This window comes from Muntiacus reevesi, chromosome 3, assembly GCF_963930625.1.
Source record: "Muntiacus reevesi chromosome 3, mMunRee1.1, whole genome shotgun sequence".
Taxonomy (NCBI): Eukaryota; Metazoa; Chordata; class Mammalia; order Artiodactyla; family Cervidae; genus Muntiacus; species Muntiacus reevesi.
Genome location: NC_089251.1, coordinates 227,301,322 through 227,328,919, shown reverse-complemented (window position 1 = coordinate 227,328,919; position 27,598 = coordinate 227,301,322). Strand labels below are relative to the sequence as shown.

The 27,598-nt window shown below is 38.3% G+C and overlaps 1 protein-coding gene across 2 annotated transcripts in view; it reads left to right on the top strand.

Moving 5' to 3' along the window:
* Positions 1-715: 715 nt before the first annotated feature.
* The window catches only part of STAM2 (signal transducing adaptor molecule 2), a 45,463-nt gene continuing 18,580 nt past the window's right edge, over positions 716-27,598 (top strand). Inside the window, exons 1-7 of one of the 2 annotated variants that reach the window (XM_065931546.1) lie at positions 716-938; positions 19,561-19,645; positions 20,712-20,787; positions 20,897-20,995; positions 21,869-22,015; positions 23,956-24,025; positions 24,631-24,817. In XM_065931546.1, coding sequence (XP_065787618.1) covers positions 899-938; positions 19,561-19,645; positions 20,712-20,787; positions 20,897-20,995; positions 21,869-22,015; positions 23,956-24,025; positions 24,631-24,817 — 704 coding nt within the window. In that variant the 5' untranslated portion in view covers positions 716-898. The remainder of the gene's footprint in view (positions 939-19,560; positions 19,646-20,711; positions 20,788-20,896; positions 20,996-21,868; positions 22,016-23,955; positions 24,026-24,630; positions 24,818-27,598) is intronic. The other variant, XM_065931545.1, reaches the window with a different exon arrangement.

Sequence of the window (27,598 nt, the reverse complement as noted above, 5' to 3'; positions counted from 1 at the left end):
GACTCCATGGACATGAGTTTGAGTAAACTCCGGGAGTTGGTGATGGACAGGGAAGCCTGGCGTGCTGCAGTTCAGGGGGTAGCAGAGTCGGACATGACTGAGTGACTGAACTGAGTCCAGCAGTATTCTATATAGCGAGATCACGATGGAAAGCGAAAAGAGAGGAGTCGGCACAGAGCCATTGTTACTTCGGCCTCTGCTTCTAGGGTGGTTATTCCCGCGGAGTTTAGGCTGCGGAGGAGAGTGCCACCCTGCAAGCGCCGTGGGCGGAGCCAAACCCTTCCCCGACTCTCAGGCTACCAAGGCTCCTTCCGTTTCCAAGGCAACGGGACTGTGAGGCGAACGCAGCCGCGGCCCCAAGGCCGTGTGGCATCACAGCTTAGAAAGGAACCAATTTGGAGAGAGCTTGGTCGTCTGAACCCGCAGCCCTAGGCGGAGAACTCCGGACGACCGTACCCCCAAGAAAAGCTGCCGCGGGCGGTGCAACTTCCGGGCCTCTGGCTTCGACCAGTCCCAGGCGCGACGACTTCCGGCCCCGAAGGTCCCCGGCTCCGTGGCTTCGGGTCCTAGCCATGGGCAGGTGGCCGCGGCGACCGCCTGACCCCTATTGGAACTTCGGACCAGGCCTGCTGCCTCCTCCCTGCGGGCGGCGGACACAGGGGCGTTGAGAAGATGCGCGCGGCTGACGGGACCTCTCCCCAGAAAGGGCGTTGAGGGCGGAGCGCGGACCGGGAGCTGGCCCATCAGGCGGGAGCCGGGCAGGTGAGGTGGCGGAAGTGCCGGGACGTGGTCGGGGCCGAGCCAGACGTCTAGGAAGCCGCAGCCGCGGGTCTTCCAGCCCCGAGCAGCCGCCGAGCCTCTGCGCGATCGCAGCGACGAGGGCTCGGGCGCCGGCGAGATGCCTCTGTTCACCGCCAACCCCTTCGAGCAAGATGTGGGTAAGTGCTGGGCCCGGCCCAGGGCCGCTGTTTCTTGTGCTAGAAAGTGGGCGGTGGCGACTCTGGGAACTGGAAAGCCTAGCAAAGGGGGCGGCGCCGTCGCTCAGAGGCAGCCAGGATTTTTTTGAGAGGGTGGGCAACCTCGACGCGTCCCCAGCGGCCTGGGGCGTGCCTCCAGCCCACCTGAGGTTGGGGACCTCGAAAAAGGACCATTCCCCTCGGCAGACTCAGGAATAGGAGGAGCCTGGGGCTCTCTGGAGACTTCACTAATTGAGCAATTGCGGAGTTGATGACACAAACTTTCAGGTCCCACTAGAGCTGGTTAAGTCTTGGGTCCCCCGGCCCTCCAGTTCTCTGCCCCGTGCTTAGGAAATGGTGCAGCAGACGCTGTTGTGTAGGGCACTCAGCACTTAGAGACTTAAACTTGTTCGCGTTCAGTAGAGGGAACCTGTTTTACCTCGCTTATATCCAGATGCGTCCGAGCCGTGATAGCAACTATTTACGGTAGTTGGAAGTGTTACTCTACCCATGGATGGCGCAAGCGCTATAAGGTGTTCTGTCTTACGTTGTGAAAAGGAAAACCCCAAGATTTCAAAACAGTCCAAAACACCTGATGTTTTACTTGTTGAGGGGTCTTAAGTGATTATGGAGCGAGATACTAGGTTATGAAAAAGAAACCGCCAAGATTTCGGAAGTATGCAGAACACTTGATGTTTTACTGGTTGAGTGGTTTTCAGTGGTTATGGAGTGAGAAAAAGATGGGCTTGGTAGGAGAACTTTCTTGTGGCATTAGAAAAGCAGTAACTGAAGCTGAGCAAAGTAAATATTGATATTTTTGTAGCAGCAGTTAGCTGTAGGTAGAGTTTTAGGATTTAGTGTAATGAAACGCATGGCTGAAAATTGCCAGTCATACTGAATACTGCACATCACAGGATATTGCACCTGTTTCATAGTTACAATTTTCTGATTATGGGAAAAGTCTAGAAAGTGCCCTATTTTGGTTTTGTGATTCCAAAAGTGCCTGTTCAAAAGTCTAATAAGTATTTTCTATTTCCAGAGAGCTAGAAAATTTTCTTTACTTTGACCCTTTTAGTTTTCAAATATGTATTTCCATAATTTCATTCAGCTTTTTTCTTGGTAGTTTAACATTGGTGACTGGTATAAATCTCGGAAGCATCACATTGAGGCTCACAGCCTCTGCCTTTGGAACACCTAATGATGTCTTATTCTTTGCTTTGAAACCTGCACTTTTTATTGTTGTTGTGAAGACTTTTGTTTTGTCACAGTTTAAAAAAAGGAAAAAGCAAACTAGAATAAGACAAATGATTTTCAAATTTAAAAACTGTGGAACTCTTCAAGGGAGATTTTTCCTGGAAGCATATTGTTTTCTGATTGAAAACTTCTCTAGTGAAAGTAAGCCTAGGTGCTTTTTTAAACCTCCTCCTCAGTGGCTCCTGAGGTTCCAACAGGGTTTAGTAGATCACAGTTTAGTACTGCTCTAGTAAAAGAAGCACTGCTCTTCAGACAAACAAAACAGAACAAAACCATGTATAGATTATTTAATGGGCAGTGCCATCAGCCAAAGCTTCAGGTACTTATTTGTTGACTTAAGTATGACTGACTGGAAGTCAGTATCCAAAAGACAATTTAAAAATAAAATAGAAAGCTTGATTGTAAACTTCTTTTAGGCAAGTGGTTGGAATTAATAAAGAAAATGGTATGATTTAGGATTTCAAATTGACTTTATATCTCATAGAAGGAAACTTATACATTGCTTTTTGAAAGCTTAAAGCCTTCTTTAATTTGAATTTAAAGTAATACAACAAGCAAGTCATTATTTAACTTGAGATGTCCACAGGAATGTTCCTTTGCAATATCATTGTCCTTTTCACCTGCTCTCTTTGATTCAGTCAGATTTTTATTACCATTGTTTCTTTTTTGTCATTGCTTTGTTTACCTTTCATTTAACATATAGACATTGAGTGATTACTGTGCATCAGAAATTGTGTTAAATTCTGGGGACACAAATTTAATAAACAGACTTGTGTTCCCTCAAGCAACTCTCTAATGGTGGATTCATACACATATAAAAAGATAATTGTAGGGACTTCCCTGGTGGATAAGAATCTGCCTGCAAATGCAGGAGACACAGGTTTGACCTCTGGTCCAGGAAGGTTCCACGTGTGATGGAGCAGCTCATCCTGTGGGCCACAACTAGTGAGCTTGTGCTCTAGAGCCCGCTAGCTGCAACTTCTGCAACAAGAGAAGCCACCACAAATGACAAGCCCATGCACCACAAGGAAGCGTAGCTCCCACTCTCCACCTCTAGAGAAAGCCCACAAACAGCAACGGGAGACCCAGAGCAGCGAAAAAGAAATAAAAATTTTTAAAAATTGTAATATAATGTGAAAAATACAGTTCTAGAAATACAGGCAATGCTTTATATTTTCCCTCTATTTACAACAGTCATTTTCCCTGAAAAGAAGACGAGGACCTCCAGGCATACACTGTATCTGTACAGGTGTTGACACTGGCTTCTCTCTCTCACTACTTTCCTGACCAAATTTAAACCTGCAGGGAGTAACCACCTCTTACCCTGTGTATGATGTGGTCATTGTATAATTACCTGAAAGTTGAAACTACGTTCCTTTGGCTGGTGCAGTCTCATCAGAGGGTGCACAGTCTTTTTGATATCATTCATGTGGAGAAGAAATCCTTTGCTTGAGGCAAAAGGCTGTAGCTAGTCAAGAAGTCTAAGAAGGCAATCATGAGTTGATGGTCTTTGACTTGTCAGATGGAAGCAGGTCAAAGTCTAGGAGGTAAAAAGCTCTGGCAAGTTCCCGTTTTTATCTTGAAGTCAGAACCTATAAATCCTGAAGGATATGCTAGGTATGGTAGCATTAGAGCTCTTTAAATATTTATTGGAATTCTTCTAATCTGGATTTATTGTTTGTTTTGTTGAATATAATTCCTCTGAAGCTGTGCTGAGAAAAAAAGAGAAAATATCCACACGTATCCTCCGCTCACCCCAGCCCTGAGTCTTCTCTTGAAGGGGGAGTGTAGGTTTCCTGAGGTGGAGCCTGGTTAGGACAACCTTTTTATGGGATTCCAAGGAGAAAGTAAAACATGAGGGACACAGTCAACAACAGCAAGATTTAGTGATAGTGTTAAAAGGACTGATGTCATTTCCTTATGTTCTCTATCAGTTTTTTCCAGTCTCATGGCATTGGTTCCTGAGTCATGACTGTTCTGCTCCCTAACTCCAGTTCTTATTTGTATATCTTTTTTTTTCTCATTACTCAAGTCAGGCAGTCTTTCTTGCCAGTCTCTACCTCTATACCATTTACTGTTCACTGATAGATTTTTGCTCTTTTTCAACAACTCTTGGTGTCTCCTTCCTTAAGAGATATAGTTAATTGTGTTCCGCAAAGCTGAGCTTAAACTCTGCCTCTATAAAAACTCTTCAGACACAGTATGTCTGAACTGTATCTTAAAAGGAGACTTTTTCAAGTAAAATTTGAATGTATACATTGCTGTGTCTTTGGCTTGTGTTGTGTTCAAAATAACTTGACAGTGAGGTGGCTTAGGATTTTCTGCATGGAATCTTTTTCTCCAATGAAATTTTACAGGAAACCCTAATATAAAAATAGATATTGGTAGCTCTCTGATAATACAAATTTACTTTATATGTTTAAATTGATTACATTTATGTAGTTAAGGCAGTTCTTGAACACATGGAGTGGTTATAATCTTTGTAAAAAGTAAAAATAAAAAAAATTTTTTGATTATAGGTCAGCATGGTAGCCATAACCATCAGTTTTTTTTCCCTATACTTTCTTTTGCTCACATGGTACCAATCATGCTGATACGTAAGTAAGTAAAGTCGCTCAGTCGTGTCCGACTCTTTGTGACCACACGGGCTGTAGCCTACCAGGCTCCTCTGTCCATGAGATTTTCCAGGCAAGAGTATTGGAGTGGGTTGCCATTTCCTTCTCCAAAATCCTAATACCTAGTCCTAATTAAAATAGTTACAAATTATAATTGATATATTTTGTAGTTTTTTAAACAATGAAACATTTTTAGCATAAAGCACAGAATATAATGTTAACTTCTATTCCTTTCCATCACCTCTGTCAAACCCTAATATTTGTCACATTTTATTCTTGTTTTCTTAGGAAAATATTCAAGATACAATGGGAATTATTACCTATATTTAGTAGCTACTTGACACTATTCTTTTTCCTCTCTTCTTACAGTAAACATTCTCTAAAAAGATTTTAAAAAACTATGTTATAATGTATACTAAACATGTAAATATATGTATTGTTTTACATGTTTTTAAACTTCATAAAAATAATACTCTTTGTAGTCATTTGCAATTTGTCATTTAGCACTTTTTGGGAGAGTTATTCATATTGATATTTGTAGCACTAGTTCATTAATTTTAAAAGCTAGGCAATATTCTACATTTTTTAACTCATTATTCCTATTAATGAACATGAAGTTTTTTTGCTGTTACAGACAGCACTGCAGTGAGAATTCTTATCCATGTTTTCATAGGAGTGAGAGATTCTACAGGGATTGTATCTTGAAGAGGAATTCTTTATTAAAAATGTATATAGTACAATGTTGCAAAATCTTAAATAATACTGAATTGTTCTTTCATGTGTTTTGTGGAACATTTTACTCCCACCATCAGTGGAAGTCAAGGCCCTGTTCCATATTCTCGATAACACTGGGTATTGTCACATTTTAAAATTTATGCCAATTTGATGGGTGTGAAATAGGGCATTGTTTTCAATTCATTTCAGTTTCATTGCAGTTGAACATCTTTTCATGTTTTTTGGTCAGTCGCTTTTCTGTTTGTAAAAATTTGGCTTCCCTGGTGGCTCAGCAGTAAAGAATCCACCAATGCAGGAGCCACAGAAGATAGGGGTTCGATCCCTGGGTGGGGAAAATCCCCGGAGGAGGGCATGGCAACCTATTCTATACTCTTGTCTGGAGAATTGCATGGACAGAAAAGGCTTGCAGGCTGCCGTCCATAGGATCTCAAAGAATTGGACACGACTGAAGTGACTTAGCTCACATACACATCTGCTCATTACTTTCACATACTTATTCTGTTGGATTATTTTCTTACTGAGTTTTAGCATTCCACATGCATCCTCTACTAATCTTTCATTGTTTATGTGAATTGCAAATATATATCCCAGTCTGTTGCTTCTTTTTGTTTCTAATACCTTTTACTGTTAAAAAAAAAAAAGAAGTTTTTATTTAGTAATACTGTCTTTCTCCCTTGCTTTTATTTTTCTTGTTCTAGAAAAGCTTTCTCTCTTCTCTGAGTCTATAAGAATGTTGTCATGTTTTCTTGTGAAAATTTTATTGGAATTTTGATTTTTGTAGTTAGGTCTTTAATCCATCTGGACTTGATCTTTATGTAAGCTCTAAGGAGGGATCTGATGGGACAGTCAATTCACAATAGATAGTAATCAATTGTTTAATCACCATTGTTGAACTGTCTATCCTTCCCCTACTGGTTTGGAGCACTTTCTCCTACATAGTAAATCCCTTCCCCTGCATGAGGCCGGTGTCTGCTTTCTGTTCACTGTTCTCTTTATCCTGTACCAATACCACATTCTGTTCCTATGTCAGTGGCTTTTATAGGTGTGGTAGGGTCAGGCCTGTGTCTTGTTTTCCTTCATTTTGCTAGTCATATCTGTTTTGGGCCTTTTTTTTTTTATATGGGTTTATTATTAGATTAGTAAAATCATAAAAGGAAATTTATGTTCTTTTAGGATTTGAGAAGACATTGTAGTTTATTCTTGATTTATATGAACTGATGATATTGATGGCTAATAATAAAATTTTTGTTTCCTGATATTAAAATTTAGTTCTAAGCTTATTTAGATTTATAGTTGACCCTTGAATGACTCAGGGGGTTAGGGTTGTCAACCCCCCTGCACAGTTAAAACTCTATGTATTAACTTTTGACTTCCCCCAAAACTTAACTACTAATAACCTACTGTTGATAGGAAGCCTTACCGATAACAGTCTATTAATATGTTTTGGATGTTATACCTATATCTACATATCTCTTACACATTCATGACATGCCTTTTTCTTAATCTTTAAAAATATTTCTAGGCTGCCCGATTTGTCTCCAAGCTTTTTCACATTGTTATAAACCTCTAAAAATTTTTTTATAGTTATTAGAAAAAAATTTGCATGTTACATGGATCTGTGCAGTTCAAACCCATGTTATTCAAGAGTCAATTTTAAAGTTAAGTAAGAGGGCAAGAGGGGGATTTTTCTACAGGTAAATATACAACATACTACAACTTAACATAGAGGGTTGAGAGGAAAGAATTTTTTTTTTTTAACATTATTGCCTTATTTGTCTGTAACTTTACTTTTTAGTGACTGTTTGTATTTAGTATAGGGATTGGACCTAAGAAGGTCAATGTGACAGATATCAAGACTTTGCCCCCTGAAAACTATTGACATTTTGAAGCTGCCACCTACTTAGTTTTGGCTCATATTACTTCATTTTCATGTTAAAATTATGCCGGTACATAGTGAGGTAGTTTTGAGAATTTTAGCCATTCTAATGGCATCTCATTGTGGCTTTAATATGTATTTATGTGCTTGATCTTTAATGTAGTCACTAAGTTAGTATCCTCTTTTTGGAAATACCTATTTAAGTTTTTCATCCATTTTTCTTTTCACTTAATTTTCACAACTACTCTTTCAAGCATGGCAGCCATTTTAATTTCCATTGTACAGATGAGAACATGGTTTCAGATTTCAGTCAGAGCTGAGGGGGACTACCCAGCAGCCTTAAGCTCATGTGTAAGTTTCAGAGCTGGGAAGAGAGAAGGTGAGTCTTCAGTGTTTAATGGGTGATGTGTGTGTTCCACGTGTGCTCAGTGATTTCCTCATTCTGCAGAAGACAAGTAATCATCATTGGCCCAACCTAACTGCTTTTGATTCTCCATCGGTCGTGTTTTGGCAAGTTAGTGGCTACTTTTGGAGATTCATTTTTCCTTTTCCCCATCTATTAGGAAGTCTTCCACATGAAGCTTTCAGGTAAGGCAGTTAAAATGGAAATTATACTTACTACATTTATACTTATGCCCTGTTTCCTAATGTCCGAATGTTTGTAGAAATGAGCGTAACTGTTCTGTGGAGTTGAGAGAGGGGTATGACAAAATGTGGTCCACTGGAGAAGGGAATGGCAAACCACTTCAGTATTCTTGCCTTGAGAACCCCATGAACAGTATGAAAAGGCAAAAAGATAGGACACTGAAAGATGAACTCCCCAGGTGGGTAGGTGCCCAATATGCCACTAGAGATCAGTGGAGATATTACTCCAGAAAGAATGAAGGGGCGGAGCCAAAGCAAAAACAACACCCAGTTGTGGATGTGACTGGTGATAGAAGCAAGGTCTGATGCTGTAAAGAGCGATATTGCATGGGAACCTGGAATGTTAGGCTCATGAATCAAGGCAAACTGGAAGTGGTCAAACAGGAGATGGCAAGAGTGAACATTAACATTCTAGGAATCAGCGAACTAAAATGGACTGGAATGGGTGAATTTAACTCAGATGACCATTGTATCTACTGCTGTGGGCAGGAATCCCTTAGAAGAAATGGAGTAGCCATCATAATCAACAGAAGAGTCTGAAATGCAGTACTTGGATGCAAGCTCGAAAATGACAGGATGATCTCTGTTTGTTTCCAAGGCAAACTATTCAGTATCATGGTAATCCAAGTCTGTGCCCTGACCAGTAACGCTGAAGAAGCTGAAGTTGAACAATTCTATGAAGACTTACAAGACCTTTTAGAACTAACACCCCAAAAAGATGTCCTTTTCATTATAGGGGACTGGAATGCAAAAATAGGAAGTCAAGAAACACCTGGAGTAATAGGAAATTTTGGCCTTGGAGTACAGAATGAAACAGGGCAAAGGCTAATAGAGTTTTGCCAAGAGAATGCACTGGTCATAGAAAACACCCTATTCCAACAACACAAGAGGAGACACTACATATGGACATTACCAGATGGTCAACACCGAAATTAGACTGATTATATTCTTTGCAACCAAAAATGGAGAAGCTCTATACAGTCAGCAAAAACAAGACTTGGAGCAGACCATGAACTCCATATTGCCAAATTCAGACTTAAATTGAAGAAAGTGAGGAAAACTACTAGACCATTCAGGTATGACCTTAATCAAATCCCTTATGATTATATAGTAGAAGTGACAAATAGATTTGAGGGACTAGATCTGATAGAGTGCCTGATGAACTATGAACGGAGGTTTGTGATATTGTGTAGGAGACAGGGATCAAGACCATCCCCAATAGAAAGAAATGCAAAAAAGCAAAATGGGTGTCTGAGGAGGCCTTACAGATAGCTGTGAAAAGAAGAGAAGCGAAAAGCAAAGGAGAGAAGGAAAGATATACCCATTTGAATGCAGTTCCAAAGACTAGCCATGAGTGATAAGAAAGACTTCCTTGGTGATCAGTACAAAGAAATAGAGGAAAACAATAGAATGGGCAAGACTAGAGATTTCTTCTGGAAAAGGAAATGGCAACCCACTCCAGTATTCTTGCCTGGAGAATCCCATGGACGGAGGAGCCTGGTAGGCTACAGTCCATGGGGTCGCTAAGAGTCGGACATGACTGAGTGACTTTACTTTCACTTTTCACTTTCATGCATTGGAGAAGGAAATGGCAACCCATTCCAGTATTTTTGCCTGGAAAATCCCAGGGACAGAGGAGCCTGGTGGGCTGCCATCCATGGGGTCACACAGAGTCGGACACGACTGAAGCAATTTAGCAACAGCGGCAGAGGCAGAGATCTCTTCAAGATAATTAGATACCAAGGGAACATTTCATGCCAAGATGGGCACAATAAAGGACAGAAATGGTAGGGACCTAACAGAAGCAGAAGATATTAAGAAGAGGTGGCAAGAATACACAGAAGAACTGTACAAAAGAGATCTTCATGACCCAGATAATCACGACGGTGTGATCACTCACCTAGAGCCAGGCATCCTGGAATGTGAACAAAGCTAGTGGAGGTGATGGGATTCCAGTTGAGCTATTTCAAATCCTAAAAGATGATGCTGTGAAAGTGCTGCCCTCAATATGCCAGCAAATTTGGAAAACTCAGCAGTGGCCACAGGACTGGAAAAGGTCAGTTTTCATTCCAATCCCAAAGAAAAGCAATGCCAGAGAATGCTCAAACTACCGCACAGTTAGCACTCATCTCACACGCTAGTAAAGTAATGTTCAAAATTCTCCAAGCCAGGCTTCAGCAATACATGATCCATGAACTTCCAGATGTTCAAGCTGGTTTTATAAAAGATAAAGGAACCAGAGACTAAATTGCCAACATCCATTGGATCATTGAAAAAGCAAGAGAATTCCAGAAGAATATCTATTTTTGCTTTATTGACTATGCCAAAGCCTTTGACTGTGTGGATCACAATAAACTGTGGAAAATTCTGAAAGAGATGGGAATACCAGACCACCTGACCTGCCTCTTGAGAAAACTGTATGCAGGTCAGGAAGCAACAGTTAGAAAACTGGACAGGGAACAACAGACTGGTTCCAAATAGGAAAAGGAGTACGTCAAGGCTGTATATTGTCACCCTGCTTATTTAACTTATATGCAGAGTACATCATGAGAAACGCTGGGCTGGAAGAAGCACAAGCTGGAATCAGGATTGCTGGGAGAAATATCAATAACCTCAGATATGCAGATGACACCACCCTTATGGCAGAAAGTGAAGAGGAACTAAAGAGCCTCTTGATGAAAGTGAAAGAGGAGAGTGAAAGTGTTGGCTTAAAACTCAACATTCAGATAAGACCATGGCATTCGGTCCTATCACTTCATGGCAAATAGATGGAGAAACAGCGGAAACAGTGGCTTGACTTTATTTTTCTGGGCTCCAAAATCACTGCAGATGGTGACTACAGCCTTGAAATTAAAAGACACTTAATCCTTGGAAGGAAAGTTATGACCAACCTAGACAGCGTATTAAAAAGCAGAGACATTACTTTGTCAACAAAGATCTGTCTATTCAAGGCTATGGTTTTTCCAGTAGTCATGTATGGATGTGAGAGTTGGACTATAAAGAAAGCTGAGTGCAGAATTGATGCTTTTGAACTGTGGTGTTGGAGAAGACTCTTGAGAGTCCCTTGGAGATCCAACCAGTCCATCTAAAGGAGATCAATCCTGAGTGTTCATTGGAAGATTAGAAGGCAGTAAATGATTTTTAATTTTTTTTTTCTTCTTTATTCCTGTCTGCCCAACTCTCTAAACTTTTCCTAGTATCCCCAAAAATGTTAGCATTGACACGTGAAATGAATAAAGAGTAGCAGTCACTCTTCTATATTCCACCAGAGCAAGAATCTCAAATGTTTATTTTGTTTTACTAGATGATGTAGTAAATGGAGTTAAGCATGACACTCTATCTGATCCTTTCCTTATAAACCAGAGTTGATCTAGCATTTTTCTTACTCAGTGTGTTTAAAATGTTCCTACATAGAGAAACTGGCACCTTACTTGTTAAAAGAGTTAATTTAGCAATTTTGAATAAAAATTGCTCCCAAGAGGCAGTTTAATAGAAAACATACCCTGAGCCACATTGCCTCGATAGGAATCCACTTTTACTATTTACTAGCTATATGATCTTTGCTAGTTACTTTTCTGTATCCCAGTTTCCTTATGTTTTAAATGGGAAATCTTCTTTGGGTTCAATGTAAATAGTTGAGCATAATGTAAAATACTTTGAAACTATCACTTGTGGTTGCTTTTTAATTAAATTATTACCTATCATTCATTATTCAGAGCTGTAAGTAGGTTTATTTTAGGAGATAAGTAGTGTATTAAAGTAGAATTTCTATTATAGCTTTCCCCATAGTAAACTTTATCAACAAAAATTTTTCCCAAACAAATCAAAACATTTAATGAGGAGAATTAAAAGAGAAAATGTATGTTAAACCCAAGCACTCCAAAATGCTAAGTTTATGGTGGTTGTCATTGGAGTCAGAGAAGCAGGTGAAATATTTATCACATTATCAGTGTGAAGTATTTGGCATTTAAATATTTTAATCTAAATTTAAACTAAAATTGTGTGGTCTACTAATTTAGTAGCAAGTGTATTTTATTTTAATAGTGTAAATATGTAAGATATGCAAGCTATAAAAAATTGACTCTCGTGTATTTTCAAATAGTTATTTAGTGTGTAATGAATTGGTGTAAAGAAAGAACATTTTTATGTCTTTAGTAAAAACCTCAGCTGTGGTTTCCTGTTAGATACCAAAATTAATTCTACTTATTCATTTGCTTTCCATTTTCTAGTTATTTCTGCTTTTGGAAAACAAATTGGGTTTTTTTTTTTTTTTTTTTTTTCAGTTTTCCATTGTTCTGCTATAATTTTAAGGTATAAAAGTAATTGTTTTTTAAAATCAATACATAAAAAGCAATTTTTCCATTAAGTCCTAAGCATTGCTTTAGTCATGTCCTGAGATACATGCAGTATCCTAATTATAATGAATTTTTATATTGCCTTCAGTAGAGTCCTAATTGTTTGCATATTGTGATTGTTGATGTCCGTGTGATTGGGTGCAATGTTGGTCCAGTACAAATCTATTGCCTTCCGAGAACACACTGAGTGTATTGTCCTAGATTATTCCAGGTGTTGGTAGTTTTGTGCACATTTGAAGGAATATTGAAACGGTGCTTTAATGTACAGGTAGTCTTCATTTGACATGATTCCAGTATGCAAGAATTTAGTTAACATGTGTTGGTTAACTAGTTTTGTTTGTGAGGTAGGTCTGTTTTGATATTACTAGATTCTAGGATGCCTTTACTCCTAAGGTGTGATAGCCTTTTGGGAGTTTCAACTGATAGCCTAAAATGTGATCCTCTCTAGTTGGGTGGAGTACTAGTCTGCTTGGGCTGCCATAGCCAAATAACGGAGACCACGTAGCTAAGCAACAGAAACCTGTTTTCTCACATTTCTGGTGAGTGGAAGTCCAAAATCAAGGTCCCAGCAGGGTTGGTGTCTAATGGGGGCTCGCACCTGGGGTTGCAGATGGCTTTCTTCTCACTGTGTCCTCACCTGACCTCATTTTTGTGCATGTGAGAAAAGACAGGGAGCTCTCTGGTATCTCTTCTTTTGAGGACACTAATCCTCTTGGGTCAGGGCTTCAACCTTATGACCTTATTTCACCTTAATTACTTCTTTAGAGTCTGGTCTCCAGCTCCAGCAATACTGGGGGGTAGGGCTTCAAGGTGTGAATTTTGTGGGGACACAGACACTCAGTCTGTAACAGGCAGGAACTTGTAAAGACTCCTTGCATCGCACAGCCTTCCAGCCTCATAGCAGGTGATCTGTACTAGACCTCATAGAACTTCACCCAGAGTGTGTGAGAGTGTGGGTGTGTACAGCACAGCCCTTGACCAACAAGGACCCACCATTAAATCCGTATGCTCGGAAATCTGGCCTCTGTCTCCTAGGTACCTTATTTGGGCTGGTTCTACTTGTGTTTTGGACTTCCCTGATAGCTCAGCTGGTAAAGAATCGACCTGCAATGCAGGAGACCCCGGTTTGATTCCTGGGTCAGGAAGATCCGCTGGAGAAGGGATAGCCTACCCGCTCCAGTGTTCTTGGGCTTCCCTTGTGACTCAGCTGGTAAAGAAGCCGCATGCAATGCAGGAGACTTGAGTTTAATCCCTGGGTTGGGAAGATCCCCTGGAGAAGGAGAATGCTTCCCACTCCAGTATTCTGGCCTAGAGAATTCCATGTATTCCATGGGGTCAAAAAGAGTCGGACACGACTGAGTGACTTACTTGTGTTGGGACAAGAAAGTATTCCCAGGTAGAACACTAGGGCCATGGTGAGGCTTTCTTCATAGTTCCTTCTCTCAGAAACCTCAGAGGTGCACTGCGTGTTGTTCACTTCCTGACCACAGTTGCCTCATATATTTTGGCCTGTTTTATTCTTGTTTTCAGCCCCATGGTGTCTCAGATGGTAAAAAATCTACCTGCAGTGCAGGAGACCAGGTTCCATCCCTGGGTCGGGAAGATCCCCTAGAGAAGGGAATGGCAACCCACTCCAGTGTTCTTGCCTGGAGAATCCCATGGACGGAGGAGCCTGGTGGATAGTCTACCGGGTTGCAAAGAGTCAGACACAGAGTGACTAACAACATAATTGTTTTCAATAGAGTAGCAAGTCTGGTACCAGATATTCTGCCATGGTTGAAAGCAGACCAGTCGTGAATTTTTATTTTCAAACATAGTAGGAAGAGCTTTAACGATCTCTCTGAGGCATTCTTGTTTTATATAACTTTTAAAAAAATTACTGATGGAACCTATTTTCTTCAAAGTTTTATGGGTAGACTTGAATCCTTTTTAATGCTGTGTGTTGAACATAATGGGCTGTGTAGAGGGTGAGTCTTTTGTTCCTTATAGGTATTGATGGACTGATTCTTTATGATATTCTTAGAATCTTTTTGAAGTGTTTCACTGTGTATTTGAAGCTCTCTATATACAATCATAACCTGGTGATGAAATGTTATGAACTTACACCCACCAAACCCTGGAAATTTAGCGTTTAGGCCCCAGGAGGGCTCTTTTAACTCTCCCCCGCTCTACGTATTTGACATGGGATAATGTGATATAGGGCATGGTGACATGCTATAAAAGAATGGTTCCTTAATTATAATATTTAAGATTTTTCTAGGAGTTTAAAATACTTTTAAGCACCTAATTTAACTGTTATTTCCTTCACTTGAAAAATGAAATCCTTTTTGGCAGGCCATTATAAAGTCTTTAGATTTTACACTTTTTAAAAAGGGTAATTGTGAGTCCTATATTTGTAGAAAGTAAACTATGCTGGATAGAGTATTTAAATTAGGATTTTTCCATTTTCTATAAAAGATCAAGTAAAAAAATTCTGTTGAGATATTTTTTAAATTGTTGGAAGGGTTTTGAGGGGCTATCGAAGAGGCTTCACATTTAATTATGTATCTCATAGCCAGAAGTGAAAAAACAGTCATTAAAAATTGAGTTCTAAAAAAAAAAATTGAGTTCTAGCAGGAATAGGTAGGTTATTGGATGATCTAAAAATCAGTTGTGGAGGAGGGGGGGCATGAGTGGGTGTGAGTGTATTTGTACTGATACACATGTATACTGATAAAATTTGGAAATTGATGATGCTGGCTTCTCAGATCAAAGAGGAAAGGATAGATTCTTAGATCCCTACCTCACCCCATGTGCCAGATGAAATTCCAGAAAGACTTAAGGATTTACCTGTAAAAGATAAATAATATATATATTTATATTTAAAGAAAAATATATTGGAGGAATATTTAATCTCAGGTAGTTGTAACACTGCCAAATGACATTAAAAAAAAGAATGATCTATCTGTACAGCAAAAACAAAACCCCATCCGTCATAGGCAGAGAGAAAAGTTGAGCATGAAGCTGGCAAGTCATATGTAATATATGTGATTTGCTCTTCAGACTCAACATAAATACATATCACTGTACTAGAAGTCCCCTTTGCCTCCTTCTGGAGGCATTCCTTTCCCCATTCACCCTGGCTGCCTTTTTAGATGGACTCCCAGAGGTATTGGTATTGTCATTGCTCTTTAGTAAACAAGCCGAGATCGGAACCTCCCTTTTAAACGCCCTGGTGCTGTTGCCTTTGTTGCCACTTGGTGTTGCTATTGAAGCTTGATTCTGTGAGCCCCTTCCTATTGCTCAGCTGTGAGGCTCTTACTGGTCCAGAAGCTTGCACAGACTTCACTGGGGCCACTTGGGGGTTCTTAAAGGCTATTAGAGTTCATTTACTCAGAAGCTCTGCTCTTGTTTCCCCCTTTAGAGTCATTTTACCAGGGTTATAGGGTATGAAGGAGCAACCAGCACCATTCATTCATTCGACAAGTAATTACTTAGTACCTGCTGTGTGCACTGGATACTGTTTTATTTATTTTAAGTAATAATAGTGAACAAAACAAAGCAAAAACTTCCTACCATATTGGAGTCTACATTCCTGAGGATTGGGTGGAGGGAGAATAGTGGCGGCAGAGAGAGACAATAGGGTTAAGTGTTAATGCTATGATACATCTACAGAAGGTTCTATGCATGCAGTTCTGATCTCTTTTAATTATTTTGTTATTTATTCTATGTGGGACATCAATATGAATGATTCCAGTAAGTGTAATAAAGAAGAGAGGCTGAGTACTTGACAGATTTAAAATTACAGTTCACTGATGACTTCTCGCTAGCTTATATAGGCACTCTGTGGCCACACTGTATATAGTGGTCCATCATGCAGCTATTAAACACGGTGGTGGTGGTGGTGGTGGTTCAGTTGCCAAGTTGCATCTGATTCTTGGTGACCCCCTGAACTGCAGCACATCAAGGTCCTCTGTCCTTCCCCATCTCCTGGAGTTTACCCAAGTTCATGTCCTTTGAATCGGTGATGCCATCCAACCATCTCATCCCCTGTCGCCCTCTTCTCCTTCTGCCTTCAATCTTTCCCAGCATCGGGGTCTTTTCAAATGAGTTGACTCTTTGCATCTGGTGGCCAGAGTGTTGGAGTTTCAGCATCAGTCCTTCCAGTGACTCTTCAGGATTGATTTCCTTTAGGATGACTGGTTTGATCTCCTTGCTGTCCAGGGGACTCTCAAGAGTCTTTTCCAGCACTACAGTTCAAAAGCATCAATTCTTCAGTGCTCAACTTTCTTTATGGTCCAACTATCACATCCATACATGACTACTGGGAAGACCATAGCCTTTACTATATGGTAAAGACATGTATTTATGAAAATGAAGAGATGATTATGTTAAGTGGAAAGGCACGTTAGGAAGTAATATATTTAGGATGATCACATTGTTGAAAAGTACTTTTTCTCTACCCCTGAGGTCTCCTTCCTGAGCAGGGAGTTCTGCCCCCACTTCGTTGTTTACTCCATCCCTGGTACAATGACTTGAGTGCACGTGCATGCTGAGTCACTTCAGTCATGGGACCCTATGGATTATAGTTTCCCAGACTCCTCTGTCCATGGGATTCTCCAGGCAAGAATACTAGTGTGGGTTGCCATACCCTCTGATCTTCCTGACGTAGGGATCAAACTCACATCTCTTTATGTCTCCGGTATAATGACTTATCTGATTGTAAATTTGAGAGTAACTGTCACTCCTAGTGCCTGTTGTCATTGTAAGAGCTATCTGGTCTTTTTGCAGCCATGAATTGATTTCTTCTTAGAATAATTGTGCAGGGGCTCAACCCTGCAGGGAGAGGTCTGCTCTGTCCTGTGCTAACACGTCCATCTCTGGGGCTCACTGCTAGCGAGCCCGTTTGTCCAGCACACCTAAAGCTTCTATTAGGAATGACAGTGATATTTTATTTTTTGTTTTGTTTCTTGTTCATAACTTTGGCAGGGAAGTGATATCAGTTTTTGGGTGCTCTCTTTTATTTAGTTTTATACATATTTTTCCCCCATATACATGCTAGAAAAAGGTCTGGGTAAATATGCATCATAGTTTTCCAAGAGGTTCGTAGAACTAGGAGATTTTTCCCTTCTTTTTTTTTTTTTTTCCTGTCTGTACTTTTGACTTCACTGGGATTATTAGATATGTTTGAGAAATAGTTAAACATTTCCAACCTCTGAAAAATACAGCCTGGTCTGACTTTCCCTGTAGAAGAACGAGGCATCTTTCTACCAGGGAAGAAGCTAGACTTGAGAGATAAGTTTCTACCTGCAGAGCTTGGTGCTTGAGTCTAGAACTTAGGATAGGCAAAAATATATTACTAAAATCTCTGACTTAACATTTCACCACACATGTCAGAATAATTGCCTTTTATCCTTAAATTTAGAAGTTTTCAGTTTTTGTATCCCTTAACTACTCTTGTGGATATAGATGAATTTACTTCCTTTGTCTTTTAACCTTCCTACTACCTTTGTAAGTAGTTAATCTACTATCTTCACTGTACATTTGCCTTTGCCAGTGAGATTTTTCGTTTCATAATGTTTGTATTTCTAGTTTTGATGTTTGCTGCTTAGAGACGTCTCTTTAACATTTCTCTTAAAGACAGTTTCAGTTCAGTTCAGTCACTCAGTCGTGTCTGACTCTTTGCAACCCCATGGACTGCAGCACGCCAGGCCTCCCTGTCCATTACCAACTCCTGGAGTCTACCCAAACTCATGTCCATTGAGTCGATGATGCCATCCAATCGTCTCATCCTCTGTCGTCCCCTTCTGCCTTCAATCTTTCCCAGCATCAGGGTCTTTTCAAATGAGTCAGCTCTCTGCATCAGGTGGCCAAAGTATTGGAGTTTCAGTTTCAACATCAGTCCTTCCAATGAACACCCAGGACTGATCTCCTTTAGGATGGACCTAAACATCCACAGTTGAACACCACAGTTGAAAATCATCAATTCTTTGGCACTCAGCTTTCTTTGTAGTCTAACTCTCACATCCATACGTGATTACTGGAAAAACCATAGCCTTGACTAGACGGACCTTTGTTGACAAAGTGATGTCTCTGCTTTTGAATATGCTGTCTAGGTTGGTCATAACTTTCCTTCCAAGGAGCAAGCATCTTTTAATTTCATGGCTGCAGTCACCATCTGCAGTGATTTTGGAGCCCAAAAAAATAAAGTCTGCCACTGTTTCCCCATATACTTGCCGTGAAGTGATGGGACTGAAGGCCATAATCTTAGTTTTCTGAATGTTGAACTTGAAGCCAACTTTTTCACTCTCCTCTTTCACTTTCATCAAGAGGCTCTTTAGTTCTTTGCTTTCTGCCGTGAGGGTGGTGTCATCTGCATATCTGAGGTTATTGATATTTCTCCCAGCAATCTTGATTCCAGCTTGTGTTTCATCCAGCGCAGCATTTCTCATGATGTACTCTGCATATAAGTTAAATAAGCAGGGTGACAGTATACAGCCTTGACATACTCCTTTTCCTATTTGGAACCAGTCTGTTGTTCCCTGTCCAGTTCTAACTGTTGCTTCCTGATCTGCATACAGTTTTCTCAAGAAGCAGGTCAGGTGGTTTGGTATTCCCATCTCTTTCAGAATTTCCCAGTTTCTTGTGATACACACAGTCAAAGGCTTTGGCATAGTCAATAAAGCAGAAATAGATGTTTTTCTGGAAAACTCTTGTTTTTTCGATGATCCAGCAGATGTTGGCAATTTGATCTCTGGTTCCTCTGCCTTTTCTAAAACCAGCTTGAACATCTGGAAGTTCACAGTTCACGTATTAATGATGCTAAACTCTTTTAACTTTTGCTTGTTTATGAAACTCTATCTCCTTCAAATCTGAGTGATATCTTTGCTGCGTAGAGTGTTTTTTTTTTTTTTTTTCCAGGTGGGTGGCATATTCTTGTTTGTAAATTTTTCTCCTTTCATCACTTTGAAAATATTATGCCATATTCTTCTGGTCTGCAGAGTTTCTGCCAAAAAATCAGCTGATGGTCTTATAGGAGTTCCCCCGTGTGTAACTGGTTTCTTTTCTCTTGATACTTGTATGTCTTTCCTGGTATTTATTATTATGAAGACATCCTAATTTTTTTGTATGCTTATCTCTTATAGAAAAGGCTACAAATGAGTACAACACTACAGAAGATTGGAGTCTTATCATGGACATATGTGACAAAGTTGGAAGCACTCCTAATGGGTAAGATGGTCAGTCATGCCCAGTGAATGTCTAGAAGCTTAATAATCTGTATCTCTTTTCCTGGTATAATTCTGGAAGGAAATGGAATTTTTACTATTTCCTTTTGCAAGTAAAAGTAAAGACATGCTGCTGGCTGAATTTATGTGGTTAATCTTATTCTGAAAGAACAAATGGAAAAGAATTAACTGAAAACCTGAAATATTAAAATGTATAATTAAAGCCTTGATACAGGGAATTCCCTGGTGATCCAGTGCTTAGGACACTGTGCTTTCACTGTTGGGGGTCCAGGTTCAATCCCTGGTCAGGGAACTAAGATCCCACAAGCCTCACAGTGCAGCCAAAAAAAATATGTATATATAAAATGCTTTGATTCAATAGGGACAGATGTTAACAATGAATAGAACAATGAATAATTATTTAGGGAGTTCCCCTGTGACTTAGACATGTTATTAATGAAGTAGATAAATATAACAATATGTAATATATTTAAAAGATCTTTCAGTAATGAATAGATAAATGCAATAAATCATGATGAAAAAATGAATATAAATAACAGTGCTTTGAAGATGGAATGGGGCCATTAAACTGAACTGATTATGCATTAGAGGTTTAGAAGACTGATGAAAGCATTTGTTTTAGTGTTACAGCTTTTTGAAGTTTATTCATGCATGGTTATACTTAAATCATTTGAGACTATATATCTTGCTAGTTTTTTTCCCCACAAGATAAGAATTTGCTGTCTTGAAAGCTAAGCCAGTCTTAAATGAAAAGATAATTTTTATGATATAGTTCTCTTGTGTTGACTGACCTTTTTGAAATGATTTGATTTTTTGATTTTGGGATACACAACCTTTGCAGCAAGCATTTTTTTCCCGTCTACAAGTCTATGAGGAAAAGGTGTAAGATCATTTTATAGATTTATTCCCTTAATGAAGTAAAGTTTGCAGGTGTACATATAAGGTATTATATGACCAAATAGCTTTTAAAGTTATTTGGTTGTAGAATACCTTATGTATTTAATGCTTGAATTGAAATTCTGAATACTTAACTTTCTTCATTTTTTTAGAGCAAAAGATTGCCTAAAAGCCATAATGAAAAGGGTAAATCATAAAGTTCCTCATGTTGCTCTGCAGGCATTAACTGTAAGTGAAAGTCATATTATTTGGCCAAAATTTTAAATGTGTTTGTTTCAGTAAGTTAAGAGAGATTACATCTCAACATTTGTATATTGATTTTTATTTCAATTAATAGCTTCTTGGGGCTTGTGTGGCAAACTGTGGAAAGATATTTCATTTAGAAGTATGTTCCCGTGATTTCGCAACAGAAGTACGTGCTGTAATAAAAAATAAGGTAAATTAAAAAAAAAAAAAATTTGAGTCATTAAAAAATACATATGCTGTGTTATTTTAACTGTATATAGCATTAGTAGAGTTGTAAGTGAAATCATTTTAGATAAATTTGAAACAAAACAAATTTTCTGTTCTAAAATTTGTTGTTTGCATTTGTAGCACCAAAAACTGTTTTCCTCCCTAAAGCATATATATTAGTGATATAGCTGATCTTTATTGAGGGTTAGCAGCCACTGCTTTAAGCATTTTATGTATGCTATCTTGTTTAATGCTCTTAACAACTTTTAGAAGTTAGATTCCCAGGTCATTCCTATTTTATAGATGGAGAAACTGAGACTTAAGAGTAACTTGTCTTAAGATTATGCAGCTAATACATGGCATACCTGAAGTTCAAATGTAAGTTTCTGTGACACCAGCGTCCAAACTAACCATCATTCTGTCCTGATTCCCATTAGAGGGGGCCTTTATTTTAGAACAGGGTGGAGAGGGTCTTCTTGATGGGTTGTTATTGATTTATTTGTAATAGAAACTCTGAAACACTATGTTCACGCTATTAGTGACAAAAATCTCAGAATTTTAGTTTAGTTGATACAAAAAGTTTAATATTGAGAATATTAGGAAAACATGGAATAATCTCTGAATATGACAGATTCATTGTCACTGTATAAGACATAAACATTAATGTTCAAAAAGAGTAATTTTCCAAGAAACAAGTATATATTAAAATAGGTATTTGTCAAGTGCTCATCTAAACTAAGGATTACTGGACTTTTGTGGCTCTTCATAAAACTAGAGAATTTTGGTGGTAATTCTCTTTGTTAAATAATTCAAGTGCTTATTTTAACCATTTTTTTCTTTGCCTTTTCTTTAAAAGGCTCATCCTAAAGTATGTGAAAAACTTAAATCGTTAATGGTAGAATGGTCAGAAGAATTTCAGAAGGACCCTCAGTTTAGTCTAATATCTGCAACTATTAAATCTATGAAAGAAGAAGGAGTTACTTTTCCTCCATCAGGTTCTCAGGTAAGAGATTCATTCAGACTCATGGATGACCCTATACTATAGTATTTTGAAGGTATATACCTTATGTCAAAGCTGGCAAGGTCTATCTTAGTCATTACTCACCTCCACTCTACATGTTTGTCTAGTGTAGTGCCTGTAATTGTCGAGTGAATTCTACACATGAGAACTTTGAGAAGTGAGTCATCCATAAATAATCTGTTTAATGCGACTCTGAATCTAGAGTCATGCAAAAGGCATAGATGTGTGAGAGAGCCCTTATGTTCAAGGTATTTATAGTCAGTTGAAAGGGTAGCTTTATATATGTGAAAAATAACTGATTGTAAGTGACAAAGATGGATGAGGGATGCAAAAGTTAGATGCCAGGAAGAAGGGGTAACTGTAGACTAGGATGGTGAAGAAGGTGAAGAGTAGAATTTTTAGGCTGGAATGTAATTCAGTATGTAAGAGGAGTAAAGAGGTTGTCAAGGGAGGGATGACATGAATCACTTCATGGACTTGAGAAAGCTCGAGGCCTGTTTGTTGAAGAGTGAACATGCCTGGGGTATGCTTTAGCTTATGTATCAAATGGGTTGACCTGTAAGGCTAGAAGTTTATTCGAGGACATAGGGACAGCTTTTGCAGGACCAGGGTGGAGGCAGGGATAATGATTCCCAGAGTCAGTGGTTTATTTTGGTCTGTGGGGAAAAAACACTGGGTTCTGCTCTCAGTGTCTCTTGTTTTTTCAGGATGTGGGATAGGGAAAGAAACTAAGAGAACTGTGTATTTTTTCAATTTTAGACCATAGACTGAAGACACAAAAAGAACCTTTTTAGTTGATCAGATCTATGGGTTCAAAGTAGAATGTAGTGAGATGGATGAACCTAGAACCTGTTACAGAGAGTGAAATAAGTCAGAAAAAGAAAAACAAGTATACTATATTAGCACATATAAATGGAATCCAGAAAAATGTTACTGGTGAACGTGTGTGAAGGGCAGGAATGGAGTTGCAGACATGGAGAATGGACTTGTGGACACAGTGGGGAACAGTGGTACAAATTGAGAGAGTAGCATTGACATGTATGTACTATTATGTGTGAAATAAACAGCTAGCAGGAAGCAGCTGTATGGACGGGGAACTCAGCTTCAGTGCTCTGTGATGACACAGATGGGTGGGATGGGGGATGGGGTAGGAGGGAGGCTCAAGAGGGAGGGGATGTATGTATACTTATAGCCAATTCACATTGTCATAAACAGCAGAAGCCAACACAACATTGTAAAGCAGTTATTCTCCAATTAAAAATAAATTTAAAAAATAAAATCTTAGAAATAATAGAAAGCCAGCATTTCCTTGCTCTGTCCTTTCTGCAAGTCATTCTCAAAAATCTGTGATAAAGAACTGGTTGATAGTTCAGACCCCTGGACATCTCTCTCTTCCATGCCCTTAAGTTTAAGCATGACCTTCCTTAGTCCTCTGCTATGTCTGAAGAGTCACCACAATTCAAACACAATGAGTAGTGAAGGGGGTTAACATGGATGCCTAGAGCTGCCCCTCTTGTCTGCGTCCCTCCTCTGCTCTTCAGTCATTGGCCTGGGTTCTTGCTACTTCTCCTACGTAGCCCCCGCGTTGAATTAGACTTTGGACCACCGAGATCAGGAAATGCAGTCAGAAAAGATGTATATTTAAGTACTTTTCTTTATGCCAGGTTCTGAGTCAGATGCTAAGATTCATGCAAAATGTAAGCTAGTTCATGCCCTTTGTGATTTTTTTCATATTTTCTTGAAAATTCTGATGTTCTGTTTTAGTATTGAAAACAACTACTTAAAATTATCATAAAGACCTTCACTTTTAAGTGAAACTCATTAGTTACATCAGTGTTTTTTAAATTAGCATGTGCGACTAATTATAGAGCTTGTGTTTTCTTTGAAAAGGTAGTTGTGTTCATTTTACTTGTACATTACAGACTGTCTCAGCTACTGCCAAGAATGGTACGTCATCGAACAAAAACAAAGAAGATGAAGATATAGCTAAAGGTAAAGGATTAAGCACATGTTTAGTGTTGGCTGATCTTTGCAGAATGAGTTATTGAAATAAAAACTAAAATAAAACTGAGTTTACTTGTAGTATTTTACCTCAAATCTAAAAACTAGTGGAGTCTGAAAACTTAAGAGAAACAACTGACATGATATAAGGTTAATTGAATTCTTAATCCTTGTCAGTAATAGTTTTTAGTGTCCTACCTTTGAAGAGATTACATTTCACCTTTTCTTTAATGCCAGAGTTATGAGTCAAGCACAGAAATATGTTCATGACTTGTCCTATATGGAAAGCTACCCATATTATAATGTCACAATCTGTTTGCTGTAAAAATAATAGCTGCTGTATATGACAGACTGTGATATTAAGGATTGAGCAAAAACTTTATTTTCAAAAATGTCATAGTTGTCTGCCCTGTCTCCTTTTGCCCCCCACCCCCACCCCACAAAAGCTAATTGTTTAGTATTTAACTGGACAAATAACATTCACCTGATTTATTCTTATTAAATAGTATATTATGTAATATTTCCTTTTTAAACTCGTAAAAAACCAGAGTTAATACTGGCTGTCTTGTTTTTTGCATTTTAATTTTTCAAACTAGCTATTGAATTATCACTGCAAGAGCAGAAGCACCAGCACACAGAAACAAAACCCTTGTATCCGTCTGCGGAGATTCAGTCAGATCAGAGAGCCGCCAGGAAAGTGAGAGCTTTGTATGATTTTGAAGCCGTTGAGGACAATGAACTCACCTTTAAACATGGTGAAATTATTATTGTTTTGGATGACAGGTATGTTTTAAATGTTTCTGGAATATTTTGAAGTTATTCGGTATCATATCCTTAATTTAGAATGCTGAATATTCAGCTTTTGACTTTGGTTTATTTAAATCATACTAGAACCTTTTCTGCCATTAATTAGTTAGATGGGGTAGTTTGAGTTTCTTATTCTTTTGTTAAATTTGGTAATAAAGTGTTCTTTGTATCTTGGCTTAAAAATGTGTTGAATAATATTGTTTATTATCACAGCTGGGAAGCAGAAACATTCAGTCATCTGAATGTATTTACACTGAGAATTGTATATACCAAAATTACTGGCCAAAAAAAAAAAAAAACTTTAAGAAGAGATATAGCTGTAATACCTTTGATCAGCTCAGCTAAAAACTATGCTCAGCTCCTCCCCAGTTAATCTGCTACTGCCTCTCCCTCACAATTTCTCTATCAGTTAAAGTTGTAATAAAGAATAGATTTGTCTGTATTGAGCCTAATTCTACTTTAGATTGCTTTTAAAAGAAATTGATGAAAATTTAGCAAGAGTGAGACCTAACAACTCGTTACTAGCAGATTGCACATGTATTTGGTATCCATTATAAATAACTTAGTAAGGATACATTAGTATATTTTTAAACAGGTAGATACCCAGAATGGTTTTACTTTGCTGCAGTAAATATTTATTGAGAAAATATTATATGAATATGCTGTGTTTATAATAAAGAATGAGGAAACAGTTCTTTTCTTCATAAAACCTATAATAAAGTAAGGGAGTTAAGATTACTTTACAAGTAAGTATGTGGTATAAAGATTGTGAATGCCATAAGAGGTAATGTTGGGGTCCAGAAGAAAGCGGAGTCACGCCTGGTACACACCTCTAGGAAAAAAGGCTTATCCAGTGGGTTCATTATGGGTGAACTTTGATCTTACAAAACAGGAAAGTGAAGGTCTCTTACATAGTCAAGATAACATTATGTTTACTTAGAAAATAATCATTTTTTTTTCTCTTTAAGAGTCTGTTTTGTTTTTCTTTTTTAAATAATCATTTGGAGTAGAGCACATGATCCCTGACGGAGAATAGATGTGAATGTGAAGGGTTAGTATGAGGTCTGAACGCTGACAGTCTGAAATGTCAGGCTTCTGGGTGTAAAATGTTTCTAGAAGAACTTAAGTTTACACTTCTGATACTTTTATACAAGCATAAAATTAAGGACATTTATAAAATAAATAGAAGCAAAACTACAAAATGAGTATTATTTTTGTAGAATGAGTAAATTTTTCAATGTAAGTTACTGCTCACAAGGTAAATAACAGTGCTGATCAGTGGCGCAGCTGCTTCCTCATTTCTTCAGCAAGTCTGTTCTGCTCACTGCTCTGATAACTCAATTTTCTTCTGATTGTTTCTTATGTGGTTGTTGTGACTCCTTCATACACACCATATCCCTTGATGTCATTTGATGGTCATGCGGCATTATGTACCTGTTATGGTCTGTGGGCTTGCAGTATGTAAAGGGTTACGTCATTGTGAAGCCATGTGTCTTTTCGTTGATGTCTAGTTAAAGCACAAATCCATTAAATAACTTAGACTCATATGAAACTATTTTCAGTTAAGGCTTATCCTTGCAAAAGAGAATGTTTTTTTCTGTTGTAAACTACTAAGAGAATTCAACATGAATATGATGGAATATGTAGGTTGATTAAATGTCATTTTGATGTTAGGAGACCCCAATCTTAAAACTGCCATAGATGTGCTCATCAACACACATAAGTTAAATGTTGTCATTCTAGGAGATTGGTTATTACCGGCAAGATTTTAAACACAAATGCATACTTGGGTACCAAAATTAAATGGCCGTCTTGCATTAAGACAGAGGTCATCTGGATGATCCAGAATATGACTATATCCATTGTTTTATATTCTGTTGCAATTAAAAGTACAAAATTTAAAACTTCATGTATAGAACTTGAAGTCTCTTTTTTGAAAATATATCATTTTCAGACTTCGGTTTAAGAAATACTCAACTGATAGATAGCTGCAGATTCCTTATTAACAGTATACCAAAAAATGTCATTCTCAGTGCTCCCAAATATTATAAAGGATCTAGGAATAAATAAACCTAACAAAGATACTTAAGGACTTCATGGAAAAAATTATAAATCCTTTGAAAGATATAAAATAAAATATATATTTATATATCAATAAATATAAATGGAGTGAGATATCATTTATGCTGAAGAATCCTTAATATTGTAAAGATTACTTTTTTTAATATTAATACATAAACAGTTCATTTCTATTTAAAAGCTCAATAAGACTTTTTTCGGAGTACTTGGAAACATTTGTATTTTGACATTAATATGGAAATATGAAGGTCTACAGTAACACAGAGAAGGTACTTTTCCTGTCACGTATCAAGGCATATTAAGATGTTATAATAAATATAGACTATTGCAACAGGATGGAATCCAGAAATAAGCTTATGAACAGATAGAAGCTTGCTGTTTGAAAGATGGACTATCATAAATCAGGAAAAATAATGTACTATTAAATAAATTTTGCTGGGATGAATGACTTTCTATGCAGTATAAATAAAATTTGATTCAGCTTCACACAGTACATAAAATTTCATCCCAAATAAAGACCTAGATGTGGAAGAGCACTATAAAGGAAAATGTGAAACTATTAGGCAAATATAAAGGAGAATAGATTGAGGAGTTTAAGGTACTTGCATAATACAGACAAATGCTATTCAGATATGTACAGAACTCCTACATATTCATGAAAAGAGACAAATGACCCAG